Below are 22,443 nucleotides of genomic sequence, written 5' to 3'. Positions count from 1 at the left end.
AATCTGTACTTCACAGTCCTTATTTTATGGTATACGAAAAGATTGGTCATTTACGTATCAGTGCACTTCTTAATTTGGGTGTATAATGTGAAAAACTGGATTTATATCAGGAATGTTTGATTCATTATCAATATTTCTTGTCAGCTGCCTGGATTTCTTGTCAACCGCTTAGAGGTTTTATTACAATCAAGCAGTATATAAATTTTGTAGGATAATAATAAATACGTACATTATTGGTGTTTTCTTCATAGATGGACAGAGGCAGCAAAGTAGGATGATAACAGACATGTTACAGTGTGCTCATTACAACATGTTCATGAATCAGGATGTATTTTCTGGTGATATATTTATTATTTGGTCTGCATATTTGCATCATCAGTTATTTGCATTCAGACACTTGAAGAAGGAAGCTCTTGGCTCCATTTAAAAGAAGAAGAAGTTTCCATACTCTTAGCCAACTAAAACCAGTCCATTTGAGGCTGTTATTTCACCAACTAGTACAAACTATAGCAGTCTGGGTTTCTCCTCCTCCTCCTCCTCCTCCTCCTCCTCCTCCTCCTCTTCTTCTTCTTCTTCTTCTTCTTCTTCTTCTTCTTCTTCTTCTTCTTCTTCTTCTTCTGTTTTCCCTACCCCCCCCCCCAAAAAAAACTACAATACACGTTCAGCACTTGCTTTTGCAAAGAGTCTGTCTGGTCTTAAAAGGTAAAGGTACCCCTGCCCGTACGGGCCAGTCTTAACAGACTCTAGGGTTGTGCGCTCATCTCACTCTATAGGCCGGGAGCCAGCGCTGTCCGCAGACACTTCCGGGTCACGTGGCCAGCGTGACAAAGCTACTCTGGCGAGCCAGAGCCGCACACGGAAACGCCGTTTACCTTCCCGCAAGTAAGCGGTCCCTATTTATCTACTTGCACCCGGGGGTGCTTTCAAACTGCTAGGTTGGCAGGCGCTGGGACCGAGCAACGGGAGCGCACCCCGCCGCGGGGATTCGAACCGCCGACCATGCGATCGGCAAGTCCTAGGCGCTGAGGTTTTACCCACAGCGCCACCCACGTCCTCTGTCTGGGCTTAGAGACAGCATAATCAGAGAAGAAAGCGCAAAGTTGAGCCATGATCTTTGTCATTCATCACCTAGGAGTGCACATTGGATAAGCCAAATTCAGGGTGCTGAAGAGCTGTCAGCTTGCTGTTATTTTCAAACAAAGCAGTGCTCCTGCTGCAGAAAGATGTAGGTCAGATGTGTTGCCATGACCTTTGATTACACAAGGAGGTACAGTATGCAGCTGCTTTCGTTTGCTTTTAGAATGCAGAACAACTGAATACAAAAGTAAAGTGACAATGAAAGAGAAACCACAAGCACTTCATTTCCCGAAAGAAGGCTGGCATCTATCCAACCACTTTCTTCAGAAAAGCTAGTTGTTGGAGTTCAGCATTTTATTCGTGAGAGAAGACTCTGGCAATGAAGCATGATACCTTGTTCCTCTCTGGCTGTCTCAAGGCACATACATCAAGGAGGCGCTCTTTGGCCTGGGAAAACAAATTCCACTGTGAAGGAGATCAGCCTTAAATCTTGAGGTGAATATAATTCTGATACAGAACATCGGTATTTCTAATATGCTCTAGAACAAATAATTTGTCTGGATTGTCAGGCAGCTCTCTTGGAAAACATGAGATGTGAAGGGAATTGGTGAAGATTTATTATGGCCAAATCTTTAAACAAGGAAAGGAGTGTGTGTGTGTGTGTGTGTGTGTGTGTGTGTGAGAGAGAGAGAGAGAGAGAGAGAGAGAGAGAGAGAGAGAGAATTTTTATGTGTTTGTTGACATTAGATCAGAATCCACTGGTAGATCTCTAGGTGATTTGCAGTAGATCAGACCCCCAGTTGTCTAACAGCCTCCCCCCAATCTAAAATAGGGATGTGTGCCCATTATACCTTTAAAACACATTCTTTCCCTCAAAGAATTATGGGCACTGTAGTTTGTTAAGGGATGGTTGGAATTTTAACTTTGTGAGGGATAAACTACAGTGCCCAGTATTCTAGGATGTAGGGTTGCCATATGTCCTATTTTTCCAGGACATGTCCTCTTTTTCAGGGGTAAAATTTCTGTCCTGGTGGATTTTTTTAATTTGCCAAAACATCCTCTTTTTTTTCTCTTTGGTACTAAAGGGAGCATTTGTGTGCTTGGGAATTGGCATTCCGGGAGTGTTAAATTGGACAAGAGCTGATTCAGACACGTGTGTTTGGTTATTCTTTTACTTATTTTCAACAGTTGTCTCCTTCTTTCCCATAAAAGAAAAATAAATCAAGGTAGCAAACAATGTGATAGGAAATTAAAACAATGTCCAACAATCAAATGAATGCAATTAGGCTAAAACAACAATAAACTCGAAGTCATCCTGCTCATCAAAAGGAGTGCTGTGATGAGGCTGAAGTTCCTTTCTTGTCGTCAACATCAGAAAGCCCCCATCCTGTGACTCACATACTGTGCTTAAGATGGAGGGGGAACAGGGCCTTAGAGGATTATCTCGATAATGAAGCACACTGGTTAAAGCTTCTGGGCTGAGCCCATAGGTCCATAACAAGGATCCTGCAGGATCAAGCCATCTTTCTTCTTCTTCTTTGGCGATCACTCGTAGCCGAGTAAAATAGTCATTCCATAAACACGGTTTTAAAAGTGAGTCAGTAAGAGACTGTGGAGGCCAGTTCTGGACCCACGCGTCCTTCCACAGTGGGGACATACCGGTAGGTTTCCGGGTGGGAGTTGATCACGGTGAGGGTTTGCCAAACGTGCCTTCCTCTTAGCACGCTTCTCCCTTTTGTCCTGAGTTCAAGCTTCTTCAAAGTCCAAGGCACCTTTGGTAAAGGCTGTTCTCCAATTGGAGCATTCGCAGGCCAGTGTTTCCCAGCTGTCAGTGTTTATACTACATTTTTTAAGATTTGCCTTGAGAGAGTCTTTAAACCTCTTTTGTTGACCGCCAGCATTACGCTTTTCATTTTAAAGTTCAGAATAGAGTAGTTGCTTTGGAAGATGATAATCACACATCCAAACAACATGACCATGTTGAAGAACCATTGCATCCAAACAACATGACCAGTCCAACAAAGTTGATGTTGAAGAATCAGTGCTTCATAGTGATCTTTGCTTCTTCCAGTACACTGGCATTATAGGGCTATCTAGGCAAGCATCTTCTCTCCCACATCCCTCTCCGCTCCCCGCCCCAGGCCTCTTCTTTGCTCTTCAAAATATGGCAACCCTAGAATAGTGTGTACTTACTTAGAATGCACTTTGAAGTTAGTGTACACAGCCACAACAGAACCCTAAGGCGGAGACCAGGAGTAGACTGCAGTGGGAAGGACCTGCAGTTCTGCTACTGATCACAACTTTTTGCCCTGAGTTTGTGCGCAGGGCATCTTTATTAATTTCTAATGTATGTCTGCTCTCTCCCGTTGGTAGACTCCAGGGTGGTAGTAAAAAAAACTCCCAACGAAGTCCAAAAAAACCCAACGAAGTCCAAAGTCTGCCCCTCCTTCCCAGTTTTTAGACTGTCCCATAACAAATGTTCTTTATCCCATGACAGCTTTACTGTTGTTGTTGTCATGTGTGTGTGTGTGTGTGTGTGTGTGTGTGAGAGAGAGAGAGAGAGAGAGAGAGAGAGAGAGAGAGAGAGAGAGAGAATTTTTATGTGTTTGTTGACATTAGATCAGAATCCACTGGTAGATCTCTAGGTGATTTGCAGTAGATCAGACCCCCAGTTGTCTAACAGCCTCCCCCCAATCTAAAATAGGGATGTGTGCCCATTATACCTTTAAAACACATTCTTTCCCTCAAAGAATTATGGGCACTGTAGTTTGTTAAGGGATGGTTGGAATTTTAACTTTGTGAGGGATAAACTACAGTGCCCAGTATTCTAGGATGTAGGGTTGCCATATGTCCTATTTTTCCAGGACATGTCCTCTTTTTCAGGGGTAAAATTTCTGTCCTGGTGGATTTTTTTAATTTGCCAAAACATCCTCTTTTTTTTCTCTTTGGTACTAAAGGGAGCATTTGTGTGCTTGGGAATTGGCATTCCGGGAGTGTTAAATTGGACAAGAGCTGATTCAGACACGTGTGTTTGGTTATTCTTTTACTTATTTTCAACAGTTGTCTCCTTCTTTCCCATAAAAGAAAAATAAATCAAGGTAGCAAACAATGTGATAGGAAATTAAAACAATGTCCAACAATCAAATGAATGCAATTAGGCTAAAACAACAATAAACTCGAAGTCATCCTGCTCATCAAAAGGAGTGCTGTGATGAGGCTGAAGTTCCTTTCTTGTCGTCAACATCAGAAAGCCCCCATCCTGTGACTCACATACTGTGCTTAAGATGGAGGGGGAACAGGGCCTTAGAGGATTATCTCGATAATGAAGCACACTGGTTAAAGCTTCTGGGCTGAGCCCATAGGTCCATAACAAGGATCCTGCAGGATCAAGCCATCTTTCTTCTTCTTCTTTGGCGATCACTCGTAGCCGAGTAAAATAGTCATTCCATAAACACGGTTTTAAAAGTGAGTCAGTAAGAGACTGTGGAGGCCAGTTCTGGACCCACGCGTCCTTCCACAGTGGGGACATACCGGTAGGTTTCCGGGTGGGAGTTGATCACGGTGAGGGTTTGCCAAACGTGCCTTCCTCTTAGCACGCTTCTCCCTTTTGTCCTGAGTTCAAGCTTCTTCAAAGTCCAAGGCACCTTTGGTAAAGGCTGTTCTCCAATTGGAGCATTCGCAGGCCAGTGTTTCCCAGCTGTCAGTGTTTATACTACATTTTTTAAGATTTGCCTTGAGAGAGTCTTTAAACCTCTTTTGTTGACCGCCAGCATTACGCTTTTCATTTTAAAGTTCAGAATAGAGTAGTTGCTTTGGAAGATGATAATCACACATCCAAACAACATGACCATGTTGAAGAACCATTGCATCCAAACAACATGACCAGTCCAACAAAGTTGATGTTGAAGAATCAGTGCTTCATAGTGATCTTTGCTTCTTCCAGTACACTGGCATTATAGGGCTATCTAGGCAAGCATCTTCTCTCCCACATCCCTCTCCGCTCCCCGCCCCAGGCCTCTTCTTTGCTCTTCAAAATATGGCAACCCTAGAATAGTGTGTACTTACTTAGAATGCACTTTGAAGTTAGTGTACACAGCCACAACAGAACCCTAAGGCGGAGACCAGGAGTAGACTGCAGTGGGAAGGACCTGCAGTTCTGCTACTGATCACAACTTTTTGCCCTGAGTTTGTGCGCAGGGCATCTTTATTAATTTCTAATGTATGTCTGCTCTCTCCCGTTGGTAGACTCCAGGGTGGTAGTAAAAAAAACTCCCAACGAAGTCCAAAAAAACCCAACGAAGTCCAAAGTCTGCCCCTCCTTCCCAGTTTTTAGACTGTCCCATAACAAATGTTCTTTATCCCATGACAGCTTTACTGTTGTTGTTGTCATGTGTGTGTGTGTGTGTGTGTACACACACACACAGAGTACATTTTTAATTGGGTTTTTTATTGTTGTCGGCCATGTTGTCAGCATTGTTTATGGAACGGCAAGGTACAAAGGTGATAAATTAATAAGCTAGCTGTGCAGAATAACACATCCAGGTAAAGCTGCAGACTGCTGTCCATGTTAAATGTTCCACCTGACCAGTTCAAGTCTTGCTGCACACATCTGCAGCTGTGTGCATGGGAATCTGGTGCCTCACAGCAGTGGCTCAGAAAGGGTAGGGGAAGCAGTGGTATTCTCCAAGCAGTAGTGGTGCTGTGCTGATGGGCAGGAGTGCCAATTTGGCCCCGTGATTGTAGGTGCCCACAGCCGTGGGTGCCATGTAGTATGCATGGCCCCGGCACCAAAATTTGTGGGTGCCCGGCTCCTTCATGGGGGCACCTATGCTGATGGGGATAGGTCAGGGGAGTTGGTGGCAGCCAAGTCAGCAGAACTCCTGGTTGGAGTTCTCCTTTCCTCCTCCTTTCACCTTTTTACCCTTAAACTCAAAAGTGACAAGTAAGAGCAATGGGCAAAATGCTGAGTGAGATCTATACTGTTTTTGGGTTGTCCCCTCTGTTCCCTGTGGGGAATTTGCATCAAGCATAGGTTGGGCAATTCAAAGCAGAGGACAAGAGGTGAAAAAATGAGTTTCCAATCTTACTTGGCCAGCTCTCTCTCTCTCTTTATCATTCATGGCAGCATATTTGAGTCAAGGAATGTGCGCTTCTCAGCATGTGCAGAAGCCGCATCTGGAGAAGATATGGGGCAGGCTCATGGTATAATTAAGACTATCATGCTAACTATTGAAAATGAGCATAGCTCAGTCCTGGATTTCCTTGCTTTTCAGCGCAAGGTAGCCTGATCAGGATGTGCTCTGAAGATCCTACCTCAGAGGGCAAATATCGGGTGTAGCATTAAGGTGGAAAATGTAAAATAGATCTCATCCTTTGGCCCCAAATATTGGTGCCCCTGGGACGCGGGTGGCGCTGTGGGTAAAACCTCAGCGCCTAGGAGTTGCCGATTGCATGGTCGGCGGTTCGAATCCCCGCGGCGGGGTGCGCTCCCGTTGCTCGGTCCCAGCGCCTGCCAACCTAGCAGTTCGAAAGCACCCCCGGGTGCAAGTAGATAAATAGGGACTGCTTACCAGCGGGAAGGTAAACGGCGTTCCGTGTGCTGCGCTGGCTAGCCAGATGCAGCTTCGTCACGCTGGCCACGTGACCCGGAAGTGTCTCCGGACAGCGCTGGCCCCCGGCCTCTTGAGTGAGATGAGCGCACAACCCTAGAGTCTGTCAAGACTGGCCCATACGGGCAGGGGTACCTTTACCTTTACCTTTATTGGTGCCCCTTGCAGTTGTGGTGTGGGTTCAGCCTCCAAATTGGTTTCCTTGCATCTACCCTCTCCGATACCACACCACTGTTGTTGGTTCTTGGCTCAAGACCAATATCAAAATGCATTTTAAAATGTATATTTTGAGAGAGAAAGGTTTCCAAAAAAAAAAAAAAAAAGACCACATTTTCCCGTGTATAAAACGATGGTTTGGTTTTTTTTTGCTTAAAACAAATAGTCAAAAATTGGGAGTTGTCTTATACACGGATGGTGAATGCACAAGGGTTCGGGTTCTGGCTCTTGAAATACGGCAACCCTAACTATTCTAAAATGTTGTTTTCTTAATTTGGGGTTCCAGAAAATTAGGGGTCGGCTTATACATGGGAGGAGTGTCTTATATATGGAAAAATACGGTATATAGAAAGTTAAGTTTAAAGTACAGTAATACCTCAGCAAACATCCATTCTAGTGAATGTCCGCGGCAAACTCGGAAGTACTGGAATGGGTTACTTCCGGTTTTGCCGCTCACACATGCACAGAAGCGCTACATTGTGCTTTGCACATGCGCAGAAGCTTAAACCACTCCATGCGCATGTGCAGACGTGGCGCTTTGTCCTGCATCCTTTTCGGCTAGCGGCCAGGGCTCTGGAATGGATCCCGGCCACAAAACGAGGTACGACTGTACATATTTAAGTGTGATTTTTGTGTGAGAGAGATCACACATACAAACACATGCTGATTAATGGGACTATGGGATGAGACAGACTTACAACTAAACACATATGCGAGTGATTTGGATGAAAAATAGGCTGATTCATCCATTCCTGGTTGTTACGCCCTATACTAGCTGACATCTCCAGTTGTAACGCAGCTAGATCAGTTCCTGTTGGTTAGAACAGTTTTTCTTGGAAGGCTGCATAAAGCATGCAAACTGATGCCGTCTTGGAGTTAGCCAAATATGTGTTCATGGAGCTGGGGGGGGGGGCGAGAGTCTAGCAACTTTGGCACCTTATTACTTAAATTGCAAATTTTATGGAACAATGACTTCTTCTCTTTCCATGGTTCATTTTACCTGTCATGCACCCCTGCATATTTTACTATAACCATTCAAATCAGTTTTTACATCCATCAAAAATTATTTGCTCTGTTGAATTTATCTCAATACTGCCAGTGTTTTCAGCTGTATACAGTTATTTTCCATATATTCAACAAATGTTTTCCACTCTTCTTTATATGTATGTTCTTCTTGCTCTCTTATTCTATATGCTAAATCTGCAAGTTGTGCATATTCTGTCAATTTAAGCTGTCAGTCCTCTTTAGTTGGGACTTCGCTCACTTTCCATTTTGGGGCTAACAAAATATGGGCCGCAGTTGTTGCATACATAAATAATTTTCTCTGACACCTAGGAATTTCAGTCTGGGTTATCCCCAACAAAAAGGACTCTGTTTTGGGGAGCAAAGTAATTTTAAACATTTTTTCCCCAATTCATTATAAATCATTTCCCAATGCACTTTTACCTTTTTACATGTCCACCACATGAGAAAAAACATTTCCTCTGTTTCTTTACACTTCCAACACATATCTGATTCTGTTTCATCAATCTTAGCCAACCTACTCGGAGTTAAGTACCATCTGTTAATCATTTTCAGGTAATTCTCTTTCAGTGAATAACATGAAGTAAATTTCAGGTTGCTTTGCCAGAGTTTCTCCTAGAGGTTGAGCTCTATATTGTGTCCTATATCTATTGCCCAGTGTGTCATTGAAGCTTTAACCAGCTCATCTTTTGTTTCCCATTCTAGTAGAAAGTTATACATTTTAGAAAAAAGTTTATCCATATTTTGTAAAAGTTCTTTTTCAAATTGTGAGCCATGTGTATTGTGTTTCTTACCCACCCAGAACGGGTTACAGCAAAGCGATGAGGCAATTTAAAATCAGATAAAACTAATACTTAATACATCATCGAAAGTACAGAATAAGGTCAGGTTCAAAACATGTATTTCAGCTGTCGAATTCTCTTCTTTTAGGGGTATATTAAAAAGGTAAAGGTAAAAGTACCCCTGCCCGTACGGGCCAGTCTTGACAGACTCTGGGGTTGTGCGCCCATCTCACTTAAGAGGCCGGGGGCCAGCGCTGTCCGGAGACACTTTCCGGGTCACGTGGCCAGCGTGACAAAGCTGCATCTGGCGAGTCAGCGCAGCACACGGAAACGCCGTTTACCTTCCCGCCAGTATGCGGTCCCTATTTATCTACTTGCACCTGGGGGTGCTTTCGAACTGCTAGGTTGGCAGGCGCTGGGACCGAGCAACGGGAGCGCACCCCACCGCGGGGATTCGAACCGCCGACCTTTCGATCGGCAAGCCCTAGGCGCTGAGGCTTTTACCCACAGCACCACCCGCGTCCCTTTAGGGGTATATTACTGAATTGTAAAGCTGCTTTAAGTGGAAAGACATGCATTCTTTGGCAGAGCAGTTGTTTATATGCCACAATGTAGTAGGATGTTTATCATGTCTACATTGCCTTTCAGATATGTCTAGGCAAATGTCCAAGCTACTGCCGATTGTGCTACTGGAAATCCAGCTTCATATGATTGCAGGTGAGAGCTTTCATTTGGGCAGGTTTACAATGAAATCCTCAAAGAGTTGTACATTTCCCTTTGGATTTGAAGCCTAAGAGCTTCAGAGCTATCTGGAAGGCTTGGGTGGGTCACACGTTCCTGAATGCCAGGGTCAGAAAAAGTCTACCATTAACGAATTTTCAGCCATTGTGGATGGTGGATTGCAATTCTTGGCTGCTGGGCACTTTCCTTGCACCTTCGCAGTCTGCAGGAAATATTCCTGAGCCCTGAGATACTCTTACTCAGGTCTCCGTAGGTTTGGTGTCCCAAATGGGTTGTGCCTTTGGTCTGTAGTAACAGCGATGGACGCGGGTGGCGCTGTGGGTAAAACCTCAGCACCTAGGACTTGCCGATCGCATGGTCGGTGGTTCGAATCCCCGTGGCAGGGTGCGCTCCCTTCGTTCGGTTCCAGCGCCTGCCAAACTAGCAGTTCGAAAGCACCTCCAGGTGCAAGTAGATAAATAGGGACCACATACCAGCGGGAAGGTAAACGGCGTTCCGTGTGCTGCGCTGGCTCGCCAGATGCAGCTTGTCACGCTAGCCACGTGACCCGGAAGTGTCTGCGGACAGCGCTGGCTCCCGGCCTATGGAGTGAGATGAGCGCACAACCCTAGAGTCTGTCAAGACTGGCCCGTACGGGCAGGGGTACCTTTACCTTTACCTTAACAGCGATGGAATGTGTCCTCATGGGGCCCAGGACATGCACGTGATCCCAGCCCCGCAGAGTGGTTCAGGGAGGGTAGTGTGAGAAGGACAGCGCCACTTTGCAAGGCCGAGATTAAAGGGCGCATGGCCGCTGCGTTCTCCTCATGCCACCCTTCCAGCGTCCCCCAGAAATATGTGCCTGGAGCCATTGTCCTGGCAGCCCCCTGCCCCCAAGCTAGGCCCCTGTGTAGTGATGCCCAAAGGATTATATTTTCTTGTGGATTCAAGGACAAAAAGGCTGGCAACTGGAAACAAAATCCGCTCTGCAAAAGAAGCCACCTGTTAGCAGGGCTTTGGGGGCTGCCACCTTTTCCATCCTTGTTCCTGAAGATGTCCATGTCCAAAATGACCATATCCATGATTTTAGAATCTCCCTCCTGATACACTTCCATGTAATTCAAATTGGTCCAACACAAAGAGCCTGAAGGAAACGCCATTTACTTTCCCGCCACAGTGGTACCTATTTATCTACTTGCACTGGCGTGCTTTCAAACTGCTAGGTTGGCAGGAGCTGGGACAGAGCAACAGTAGTAGTATGGATTTGAACCGCCAAACTTCTGATCGGCAAGCCCAAGAGGCTAAGTCAGGCATGGCCAAACCTGGCCCTCCAGCTGTTTTGGGACTACAGTTCCCATCATCCCTGACCACTGGTCGTGTTAGCTAGGGATGATGGGAGTTGTAGTCCCAAAACAGCTGGGTGGTCAAGTTTGGCCATGCCTGGGCTAAGTGGTTTAGACCACAGTGCCACCCGCATCTCTAGGCTGAAGAAATGCTGTTCAATAACCATAAATGATGAAGGAGGAGTGGCTAGACCAGGGGTTGGCAAGGTTTACCGGCCATGAGCCGGATCACTCCCACAGAGATAATCCGTGGGCTAGACTGGCGTAGTGCAATGCCGGAAATTGCTTCTGCGCATGTCCACAGTGCTAGAAATCGCTTCTGCACATTCCCAGACGCCAAAAATCACACCTGCGCAGAAGCGATTTTCGGCGTCTGTACATGCGTAGAAGCGATTTCTGGTATGTGTGCATGCACAGACGCCATTTCCGGCGCCACTCAGCAAGTCCCCGCGCCATGCTGTGCTGGTTTAGCACAGTGCACAGTGGACTTGCTGAGCGGGCGGCTCGTGGGCCGAATCCAGCCCATGGGCCGCACGTTGCCAACCCCTGGGCTAGACAATCGTCCAACCCGGAGTGCCAATGTGAATTAAATTTTTGGAGGGCCCACTTGAGCCCTGCCCTGCAAAATCAATCACATGGCACGGCATGCCACACATCTGTTGAATGACAATACCCACCATCTTTTGGGGGGGAGGGCAGGCGAAAGGTTGGCTCCTATGCGTCCAACAAAGAAAGAAGATGTCTACAATATCCCGTCTCTCTATAAGCATCCTGAATGTGTTAAATGCATAGTTACTGAATATGCATGAAATAGGTCTTATGGGAGTTTGAAGTTTGATCCTGGTTGTGTGAAAATTTACTCAAATACTTTCTTTAAAAATGGCAGCAAATCATGGCATGTTTTTACAGAAACTCATTTAAAGGGCCCGATTCTGCATTTCCTTTTCACTGTAGTGTGGTGACATTAGCATGGAAAGGGGCTACCCTACTTGAAGGGGCTACCCATGTAGGAAGCAGTCATGTCAGTAAGTTGTGAACAAGAAGAAGACATGCCAACCAGAAATCCACACACTGTTGATATCAGACTTACTGGACTTCTTCTGTTCCACATAAATCCTGGTGCTTGCATGATAAGATACTCATGCTTTGTTTCAACCTCTCAGCTTTATTCACAGTCAAAGTTCTTCAGCCACATTACACTGCAGAGTACGGGAGTGACGTGATTATGGGATGTCGCTTTCCAGTCCATTCCCCATTAAATTTGATGGGACTAAGTGTCTCGTGGCAAAGAAAGCTGTCACTGGGGGACAAAGAAGTCTACAAGCTCAACAATGGCCAAGAAGACCTCACCCATCAGGATTCTGATTATCATGGGAGAGCGTCATTGTCGCGTGAGGAGTTAGACAAAGGACTTTCTTTGTTGTCTATCACCAACATAAAGCTCACAGATGCAGGAGATTACATCTGTGTTGTTAAATACGAGGGAGCAGACTATAAGTACATTACTTTGGAAGTTGAAGGTTGGTAGCTGCAGAACTTACAATATATATATTGTAATACTGTATTATTGCACCCAAGCAGTGAGAATCTAAGAGAATGAATTGCAGCGTTAGTTTCCTCTGGAGGCAAGAATGATGAACACACGGTGTCATTTTAATCCTTTGTTTCTTAACAAAGGAACTGATTAACACTTTCCACAGCTTTGAACCCACAGAAAAAGGCTCCTATGTGTATACAGCTGTATGCAATGGTAGTTGTTCCACTAGATCTACATCTTTCCTATATCTTTTTTTAAAAAGTTAATTATACTTCTTTCCTATCTGTCAGGGCCGCCTCAGGTCCCAGCTCACAAGAGACCAACGCCACGTCCACTTTATTTACAAAAGTCTTTATTGAAGTACATTGTTTGCTCCACAGCCGAGGCGCGCAGCCCCACGTCTGTTACGCTTAGACCGCTGAAGTCCCCTCTGAATCAGTCCCGCCTCTACACCAGTTTAAGAGGCTTGTGCTGGTCCACCTCTTCCTGTCCTTCCTTTTCCGCAGGGTCTTTCTGCCCCCCTGGGTTCCTCCCCTCCTGGATTCCCCTGACGCTGAGTCCCCAGACGCCTGCTCCCCCCTCCTCCGTGCTTTGGGACCAGGCTCCTCCTCCGGGCTCTCCGCATTTCCGCGCGCCTCCACATTTGAACTTGGCGCGCGTTCACTACCTCTGACCTTCCTCTTGACAGTTACACTACTCTCTGTACTACTCTCCGCCCCTTCCGGCAGGACGTCTTGCCCCGATCTCCTTCCCCTCTCTGCTTCCTGCTCTGCTTCGTCTGTCACACTGGGAACTCCCCCCTCTTCACTCCGTTCCGGCGGGGAAGCCGGCCCCGATCTCCAACTCCCACTCGGGGTTCCCCTGCTGCTCCCCTGCTCCTGACAAGTCCCCCCTGTGACTCCCCTTGGCCTGACCACGGGCGCCCCCTTTTGGGAATCCTCCGATTCACTTGAAAGACTCATGGAAACCCTCAAGTCATTGTCATCCTCCTCCTCCTCGTTCCGGGAGTCTTCCCCCTCGCTCTCAGTCTCCTCCCTCATCTGTGCCTCTCTCCCTGAACCCCTGACACTATCTTTTAAAAAAAGAGTGGCTTCTGCATGTGCTGCAACTTTCAACATGTGTGTGTTATTGGAATTGCAGCGTTAGTACTGTATGTGTCTCTAGGTTTGAGAGAAGTATGCAGAGTTTGCAATCCTGTTTCCCGTCAGGAAAACTAATAATAATAATAATTTATTATTTATACCCCGGCCACTCTGGGTGGCTTCCAACAAAACACTAAAATACAATAACCTATTAAACATTAAAAGCTTCCCTAAACAGGGCTGCTTTCAGATGTCTTCTAAAAGCTTGGTAGTTATTTTTCTCTTTGACATCTGGTGGGAGGGCATTCCACAGGGTGGGTGCCACTACTGAGAAGGCCCTCTGCCTGGTTCCCTGTAACTTGGCTTCTCGCAGCGGGGGAACCGCCAGAAGGCCCTTGGCACTGGACCTCAGTGTCCGGGCAGAACGATGGAGGTGGAGACACTCCTTCAGGTATACTGGACTGAGGCCATTTAGGGCTTTAAAGGTCAGCACCAACACTCTGAATTGTGCTCGGAAACGTACTGGGAGCCAGTGTAGGTCTTTCAAGACCGGTGTTATATGGTCTTGGCGGCCGCTTCCAGTCACCAGTCTAGCTGCCGCATTCTGGATTAGTTGTAGTTTCCGGGTCACCTTCAAAGGTAGCCCCACATAGAGCGCATTGCAGTAGTCCAAGTGAGAGATAACCAGAGCATGCACCACTCTGGGGAGGCAGTCTGTGGGCAGGTAGGGTCTCAGCCTGCAGATGGAGCTGATAAACAGCTGCCCTGGACACAGAATTGACCTGTGCCTCCATGGACAGCTGTGAGTCTAGAATGACTCCCAGGCTGCGCACCTGGTCCTTCAGGGGCACAGTTACCCGATTCACAGTTACCCCTGCTAACCTCCTGGCCCAAGCAGGATAAGCAAAGCAGAAAGCCTTGGCTTCTTATTATGCCTGAACTAGATCTCCTGGTTTGTTTCTTCCAACGTATTTTAAAGATGTGCACATTAAATGCAAAATGTATGCAATGTCCCTTCTTGCTTAGTTCAAAGCATGGGTCTTCTATTATGCCATGATTGCATAAATCAACCAAAAGGAAGAGAAACGGGGAAAGTGCCACCAAAATACTGCAAAGCGCTCTGTGATACTGTCCTCCAATTCTTGCAGCACCCTACAAAAGAATCAATCTGCAGGAAAGAAGAGAGGAAGAAGACTTGATCTTAGCTTGCCATTCAGAAGGGTACCCTCTGGCTGAAGTTTCTTGGCACTATGAGAGCAATCTGAATGCCAGCATACATGCAAACACTACATATGAAATGACAAGGGATGGACTTTTCAACATAACCAGCACCCTGAGAGTCAGACCAAGCGCTCCTGGAAACTACAGCTGTGCATTCTGGAATCAGGAACTGAATCAGGAGACATCAGCCCACAAATCAGTGGTTTTGCAAGGTAAAAACTTGTGTGGTTTCACATTAATCTGTAGCACGCCCCTACAATCAGCTGGTCCCAAGGGTGAGTTAAATACCAATGTGCACTATCACCAAGATGTACCAATGGATGCTCTTGGTAGCATCACAGCACCTGGTGATTTTTGTAGCGTTAGCTCGCTGTCCGTACAAGAAACAGCTTCAATTGCAGGCAGAATTATGAAAATGGATTTTTTTTATTTAAAAAATTACAAATTAATTATATCCCGCTTCTTTGGTCAAACTGGGCAATGTATCAGATTTTGTGTGGGATAATATACATATTTTAATTTTCTTGTTTACAGATAAAACATCTCCAGCACATAACGGGGGGAAATCTCCCATCTCATTCATCCTACCAATTTGTCTGCTGGCATTATTTTTACTAATAGCAATTGCCATTAAAGTCCAAAGGAGCAAGTCAAGCACAAAGCTGAGTACCCGAAAAGGTGAGAGACTATGGCAAGACTCGGGCTCTTGGGGTTATTTCCGTATGTGTGGGTTTTGCTATATATTTACAATCTATTGGAAGCCGCTTTGGAGATATCTCAATCAAAAGGTGGAGTATAAATCATCAAAGCTAATAAACAATTAACTTTAGTCATACAGACACTGAAATTAAATGTGTCTATTCTGTTTATGAATTAGGGGAGCACCACCCAATTTGGGGGTTGTCCACACTTCCACTTGTCCCTTTGCCTAGAAAGTATAGGTCCAAGCGATTTTGCCTTTGCCTCGCAGATTTCCCTGGGAAAACCCACTCTTTACCGCTGAATTGGAACAAACAGCATTCCATGGAAAACACTATTGCCATTGGTTCCATATTCAGCAAAGAGCTGGTTTCTCTGGAGGGAAGCAGTAGGACACACAAAAGTGTGGGCCAGCCCTTGTTTGCTTCTGGTTGTTAGAGTTGTACAATGAAACTCCCAGATCTGGACTCTTGTGCAGAAATGAATTTTATTTACCACAATAAATGAGTTTTAAAGCTTTACTGCGGGGGTGGGGGAGTCCTAAATATTTAAACGTTGCAAAACAACTCCAAAAGAAAAAAGAAAAAAAAGATCCATTGCAAAACCCAGTAATGGCTCAGCTCCATACAGTAGTTATCCCTCTGGTCCCAGAGAGAACTTAATCAAAACGCATCTGTCTCCTTTCTCTGCCTGCTGACATCTCTCTGTGTCTGTGTCTCTCTGTGTTGCAAGCAGACACATTTGCATGTAAAGACTCAGAAGTCAGATCTCCTGTTGAGTCATGGTGCAGTCCCAGGACTGCCTACAATACCCAGCAGAAAAACACCGGGGCAAGAGGCAAGGGGTGGCAAGGCTGGCAGTGTAAAGAGACAAGTAGAGACAATCAGGTGCTCCCACTGGGGCACTTGTATTGTGTCGTCCTCCGTTCTCCCTTTCTACCTAAGCAGCTGCAATGGGATTGACTAGAGCAGGGCTTGGCAAAGTTTTTGTGGCTTGGGCCAGTTCACAGTCCCGCAGACGCCCCGGGGGGGCCAGGAGTGCACGTGCACTCATGCGCAAACGCTGTTTCCGGCGCTCCTTCTGGCACGGAGGTGTGCTGGCCAGTATTGTGGAAGGCGGTCCCCGCTCTGCTGCGCGCCAGTTTAGCGCATAGCTGTCAACTTACAGATTTGAAAATAAGGGACCAGCAGCCTCGAAAATAAGGGAGCAGCAGCCAAAATAAGGGATTTTGCTTAGCTTATGAGTTCCATCAGCCCTTCCCCGCCTGAGAGGGAGGGAGAGAGACTCTCGCCCACGCCGCCCGCGAGCCCAGCATGAGGTGGTTGCGGCGCCGCAGCGGCCGCTAAAGCGCCACCCTTCTGTGTCCCTCCCCATCCCCTCCTCTTCCTCCTCCCTCAGGCCACCTCCTCAGCCGCTGCCGCCGCTGTCGCCTCTGGCTTCCCCTGGCAGCAGGGCAGACGTCTCGCAAGAGAGGGGCTGCCTGCCCGCCCGCCGCCACCCGTCTCCTCACGACGCGCCCCCGAGGGGGAAAAGGGAGAGATGGAAACGCGGCACCTCATGCGCTCGCTCTCTCGAGGCAGAGGACCACGAGCCGCTGCTTCCCTCCCAAGCCGGGCGAGCATGAAACCCGGGAAATTTAAGGGACATCATCAATCCAGGACAGCAGCGGGACACGGCACTGGGATAACCGCCAAATAAGGGACAGTTGACAGCTATGGTATAGCGTGGCACATGGGAGCCCACCGAGCGGGCGGTGGGGGTCCCCGAGTGGGTGGCAGGGGTCCATGGGCCGGTTAGACAACCCCTCATGGGCCGCTTGTGGCCCATGGGCCTTAGGTTGCTGACCCCTGGACTAGAGGTTGGGTCAGTGTTCCTTTCCAGCAGGCCACCAACTCAGTGCCAGATTTACATATAAGCTAAACAAGCTACAGCTTAGGGGCCCACTCTCTTGGGGGCCCCCAAAAAATTTTAAGGGGGAAAAACTGGATGTGCATTTCCAAAATATAAGATAAAAAACAAAGAAAATAAAACCGACATACAGCAACAGTGTTTTCTGTTGTGTAGGCTCCTATGATGTAAGTAATGGGCCCCGCCTGCTAGCCCGCTCCCCAAAATATCACTGGTTTGCTCATTTCTATATATAGAGTGCCTACATTCTGCATGGACTGGTTGCATGGCAACACGTGCAAATTGCTTTAGATACCTATGAGGTCCATAAGTTACCATATAGCATATATTCAACACAAAAACCAGTGACAATTTGTTGTTGACAAAGGACAGCTGGACATATAAAGGGCCCCATTGCCTTCAGTAGTTTAGGGCCTCATCAAACCTTAATCTGGCCCTGCACCAACTACTGCATTCTCACCCTCGCTAGCCAATGGATCTGTTGGTAAGGGTTGCCCAAGAAGAAATAAACAAAGCAACTTAATAATGGCTATTTCCAGACTCTTGGCTTTCAATGGAACTTCTTAGCCACAATTGGTTTTAGGATCTCCTCCTCCTCCTCCTCTTCTGCCTTCTCCTTTTGTGCGATAGTACTTGGAGTGTTAATAAAACCGAAAGTGCTTTGGGGCATTTCCAGATTTCTCTAGCAATAGATAACAGGAAATATCTAAGAACAGCTACTTCCTATTGTGGGGATTTACAGCTTCACTGATGTTTTAGCACGATGATAGATTTGCTAGCGTATGGTTACCAGATGTCCCTGTTTCCCAGGGATAGTCCCCGAATTTATAAATCTGCCCCTGGACAAAATCCATCCCCAGAATGTCCCCGGATTTCATTTAATGTCCCCGGACTTATATTTTAAGTGTTGTAGATTTATTAGTAGGGAATGAATGTTGCGTGGTTGGTTCAACGGCACAAGACGCATCATATGGGGACTTCCAGCGAGGCAAAATGGCGGGCGCCACGGCAGTGAGCAGCTCCTGAAGCCAGCCAGAGCCAACTGCGCTACCAGGCTGGCTCTGGGCTGCTGAGACTGCCGCTGCCGCCACCACTGCCAAGGGGAAACCAGGGATGCCTGGCGCATCAACTGGGGAAACCGCTGACACACACACCCATGACCCATATCGATCCGGGAGCGAGAGCATCAGGCCGACTGCCCAGTGACCATCCAGGGCCAGGAAAACCCTGGAGCCGAGGCAGGGAGAAGGAGGAGAGGAGAAGGAGGAGAAGGAAGAGAGAGAAAGGGGAAGGAGAAAAAAGAGGGGAGCCCTGACCTTGCAGCGCCACTGCTGCTGAGGAGGAGAGGTAGGAGAGCACTGGGAGGGCAAGGACATGTGGCTGAGCCCAGGCCTGACCCGAACCTACTCCATGGTGGCTAGTGCTCCAAGAGAGAAGCCCAGAGGAAGGCTAGGCAACAGAGGAGACCACAGGAGAGAAGATATTACTTCTTAAAAAAAATAATAATAATAACTCCCCCCCCCTTTTCAAAAAAAAAGTGTCCCCAAATTCTTTGGAAAAAATCTGGTAACCTTAGCTAGCATTGCTTGCAAAATGCCAAGCTCGGAAGCTCTCTTTGTATAATCTTGCATGTTTCTAGGTAAACACCTACCAACATTTTGTTTGCTTTTCATATTTCTTCCTAGGAAAACGAAGAAAATTCCGACAGTTTTTAAAGAGTATGTAATTCTGATATAATTCTCTGGTACATTTTTTTAAAAAAAGTTATTTTAAAACTACACCTGAAGCTTTAAGCAAATCTCCAGTGAACTTTACGGCTAAGCAGAGATTTGAATCTCACTCAAACCAGTCATAATCCAGTATGCTTCCACTGCACCACACTGAATCTTACTGGAAGGAAAGGTCTGTGTTAGTTTGTGTGTTGTGCACCTGTATATGCTTATTTGTAAATAACTGTGGAGCTCCAAGTTTGGGTTTCAAATTGGATTTGGGTCCACGAATCAGGCGATGCCCATATGTATCCTACCTACGGTTTATCCTCACACATGGAGCATGAATGTGCATAAGGTAAAATGAAACTCAAGCTGTGTACATGTGGATTTGTGTGCTATTTCTCCCTTTTGGGGGCAGAATGATTACACAAATCATATGCAACCCACATCTCACGTTACAAGCTCTCCCCACACCTTCATCTTGTATATACCACCACCACCAAAAGATGTTTGGTTGCGGAGGGCGGGAATGTAAGATAGGACCTTTTTTTGTGGCAGAACCCAAGTTGTGTAATTCACTCCCTCAGGAGGTGAGACTAGCTCCATCCCTGATGGTGTTGAGCCAGGCTAATGTTCTTATTCCACACGGCTTCTAATGGTTGTTAAAATAAGATGGAAGGTTTTCAACTCTGCTCCTTTTCCATTTGAGTTTTAATTTTTATTTCACCACTTTGTGGTTGTTGTTGTTTTAAAAAAATGTGAACTACTTTGAGAGGCAGAAAAGTTGTATAAACGAAAGAAGGGGTCTTTTCTGGTAAGTGTGTGAATTGGCCCTAGTTATTCTTATGAACTGAAGCGCTTGACTGAGAAATGCCTTCCCACAATCTCAATTGCCCACTCAGAGGTGAATTTGCCTCCTAAATTGGCCGTAGGATGGGCCAGATTGATATCGCCATCTGGCCCATCCTAATGCTGTTTAGCTGCTTCTCTGTTTATAAAAGTATTTACATACTGGTCAGTTCATACAACAACAACAACAACAACAACAACAACAACAACAACAACAACTATTATTGATACCCCGCCCATCTGGTTGTGTTTCTCCAGCCACTCTGGGAGGCTTCCAGCAGAGTATTAAAATGCAATGTTTCAACAAATATTAAAAGCTTCCCTAAACAGGGCTGCTTTCAGATGTCTTCTAAAAGTCAGATAGTTGCTTATTTCCTTGACATCTGATGGGAGGCTGTTCCACAGGGCGGGCGCCACCACCGAGAAGGCCCTCTGCCTGGTTCCCTGTAACTTCGCTTCTCGCAGTGAGGGAACTGCCAGAAGGCCCTCGGCTGGACCTCATTGTATAGCAAAGTGTTGCATAATATATCTATGGTGATGTTATTGCTTCTGAAATCCATGGCATTGTTTCCATCCAAACTATCAATCTGTTCAGTCCACTCACCTTCTCAAGGGAGAAAGGAAAGGCATACTAGATTTACTTCAAGGACTGAAAGTGTGTGTTCAAATCTGTGATTCAGTTTGTGAAAAGGAATGGTAATCCTCATCTCTCTTCACTATTTAAGCTGCTCTCAGAACAATTCCCACCCCACCCCCACCCCCACCCCCGCTATTTCCTGTGTCAAACCTGAAAACTACAGATGTGACCAGAAATTACTCACGGTCCATCAATCTGAGAAACTGGGGGTTCTCCCTGTGTCAGTTTCTGAATTATGAAATGTCACATGTACCAAACACAAAGATGGAACCTTGAATTTGGGGGACTCTGGAACATCTGGTTAAAGAAAAGGAGACAAAGGCTTTCCCCGTTTATCACTTGTCTAAAGTTCTTTGTCTTTCTGCTATTCCAAGGAGATTTGGATCTTCAAACCAAGGATCTTACTGAGGTGACTGTTACAGACTGAAGAGATAAAATGAAGATGGGAAACTGTTCTTCTGAACTGCCTGCAATTTTGCACTTTCCACTTAATTCCGCTTTTAGAAATATATGAGGAAGCGATGGTGCTTCGGAGGTAAATCGGGCTGACACTTCTGGTTTTTGTCAGCGCTGCAGCATGTGAATTGCTGATCGTCTTTGTGCACTTCAGCACTGTCTTTTTAAAGACTACAGAAAATTGTGTTGCTGGTCAGCACTTCAAGGGGTTATCCGAGTACATCACATACATTCTGTGACTTTGTGTACCATTTCTCTGAATCTCCCTGCCCTTAATTTCCTCGAAATGTATGTGTACATGCATAGATATGTACATCAATTTATGCATTAAACGTCCGTTGTTATAATAGCTGAGTTAACTTCTCTTTTCCTCGAAGGGAAGAGCAAAGCAGCTGCATGGGGGCACTTAAGATTCAACCATGTCTCATCTTATCAAACTGAGATTGTGACCATCCAAAAGCAGCCAGTGCAACTTGCAGCTGAAAAACACGATGAGTGGAGTCACATGATGCACTATTATTTTTTGCTGGATTGAACAGATGTGGGGGACTAACAGCACAATCTTGTACAGTCATACCTCAGGTTACAGATGCTTCAGGTTGCGTTTTTTTCAGGTTACGGACTGCCGAAACCCAGAAGAACCGGAACGGGTTACTTCTGGGTTTTGGCAGTCGCGCAGGTGCAGAAGCACCGAATCGCAACCCGTGCATGCGCAGACGTGCAGACGCGGGTTGTGAACACTGCAGGTTGTGAACGTGCATCCCGCATGGATCACGTTTGCAACCCGAGCATTCATTGTACATGTTTACTCAGAAGTAAGAGCCACTGGGTTGTATTCAAAGTAGCACTAGGTTCTGATAGTACAAGGAATTCTGCTTATACAGAACTCCCGCTCCCACTAGACCTCCTCAAATTGGTTTCTGGGGTTTCCAATCCCCCCCCCCCCAAGCAGATTTGGGGAGGGCACACAGAGTATGCATGGGGAAGAGAGGAAGTCCCATTGTACTGGAGGGAATCATTGTGCTAACAGTTGGCAGAATATTGCCTATTGTGTACAGGACTGGAGCCTAGGGCTGGGCGATATCTGGTTTTCAACATAGTTATATATCACCAGCTAAGCACTGTGATATACCAATATATCAGGTGTCTGAAATAAGGTTTCTCCTTGTATCGTGATTTTTGCCGGTGCCTGGTCTTGTGATTCGCTGCCCCCCTGCATGAGGCAGGAGAGAGCTGAGCTAGCAGAGTTAACAGGGTCTGCAGGAATTGAGAGAAGCATTGGCTGGCTTCATGGTTTTTCCCACATTGCGATTTTTGCACAGCAGATACACACACACACCATGATTCACGATATATCGACCAAAATTATGAAACCGGTATCATGACTTCAAACCGGTTTTGGATGATACATCACCCAGCTCTAACACGCATCATGATTCGCCATATATTGGCGAGGACAAAAATTACGAAACAGGTATCACAATATGGACTTCAAACCGGTTTGGATGATATATCGCCCATCCTAATGCCATCATGGCTAAGCCCTTATCCTTCACGAATTGTCTAATCCTC

General features: G+C 46.3%; 1 protein-coding gene across 2 annotated transcripts; it reads left to right on the top strand.

Moving 5' to 3' along the window:
- Window positions 1–1,366: 1,366 nt before the first annotated feature.
- Window positions 1,367–21,218, top strand: LOC114588166 (programmed cell death 1 ligand 2-like). Of its 2 annotated transcripts, XM_028713140.2 has the most exons (7): window positions 1,370–1,572; window positions 9,356–9,424; window positions 11,934–12,290; window positions 14,538–14,822; window positions 15,145–15,288; window positions 18,903–18,935; window positions 20,790–21,218. In XM_028713140.2, the coding sequence occupies exons 2-7, from the start codon at window positions 9,358–9,360 to the stop codon at window positions 20,840–20,842; spliced, it is 939 nt and encodes a 312-aa protein (XP_028568973.2). In that variant the 5' UTR covers window positions 1,370–1,572; window positions 9,356–9,357; the 3' UTR covers window positions 20,843–21,218. The 2 variants fall into 2 exon arrangements, with proteins under 2 accessions (XP_077777356.1, XP_028568973.2); XM_077921230.1 differs by lacking the exon at window positions 18,903–18,935 and having other exon boundaries at window positions 1,367–1,572.
- The last annotated feature ends 1,225 nt before the right edge of the window (window positions 21,219–22,443 follow it).

Source organism: Podarcis muralis, chromosome 17 (assembly GCF_964188315.1).
Source record: "Podarcis muralis chromosome 17, rPodMur119.hap1.1, whole genome shotgun sequence".
Taxonomy (NCBI): domain Eukaryota; kingdom Metazoa; phylum Chordata; class Lepidosauria; order Squamata; family Lacertidae; genus Podarcis; species Podarcis muralis.
The sequence above is the reverse complement of the archived record's forward strand: the minus strand, read 5'-3'. Positions and strand labels throughout refer to the sequence as shown.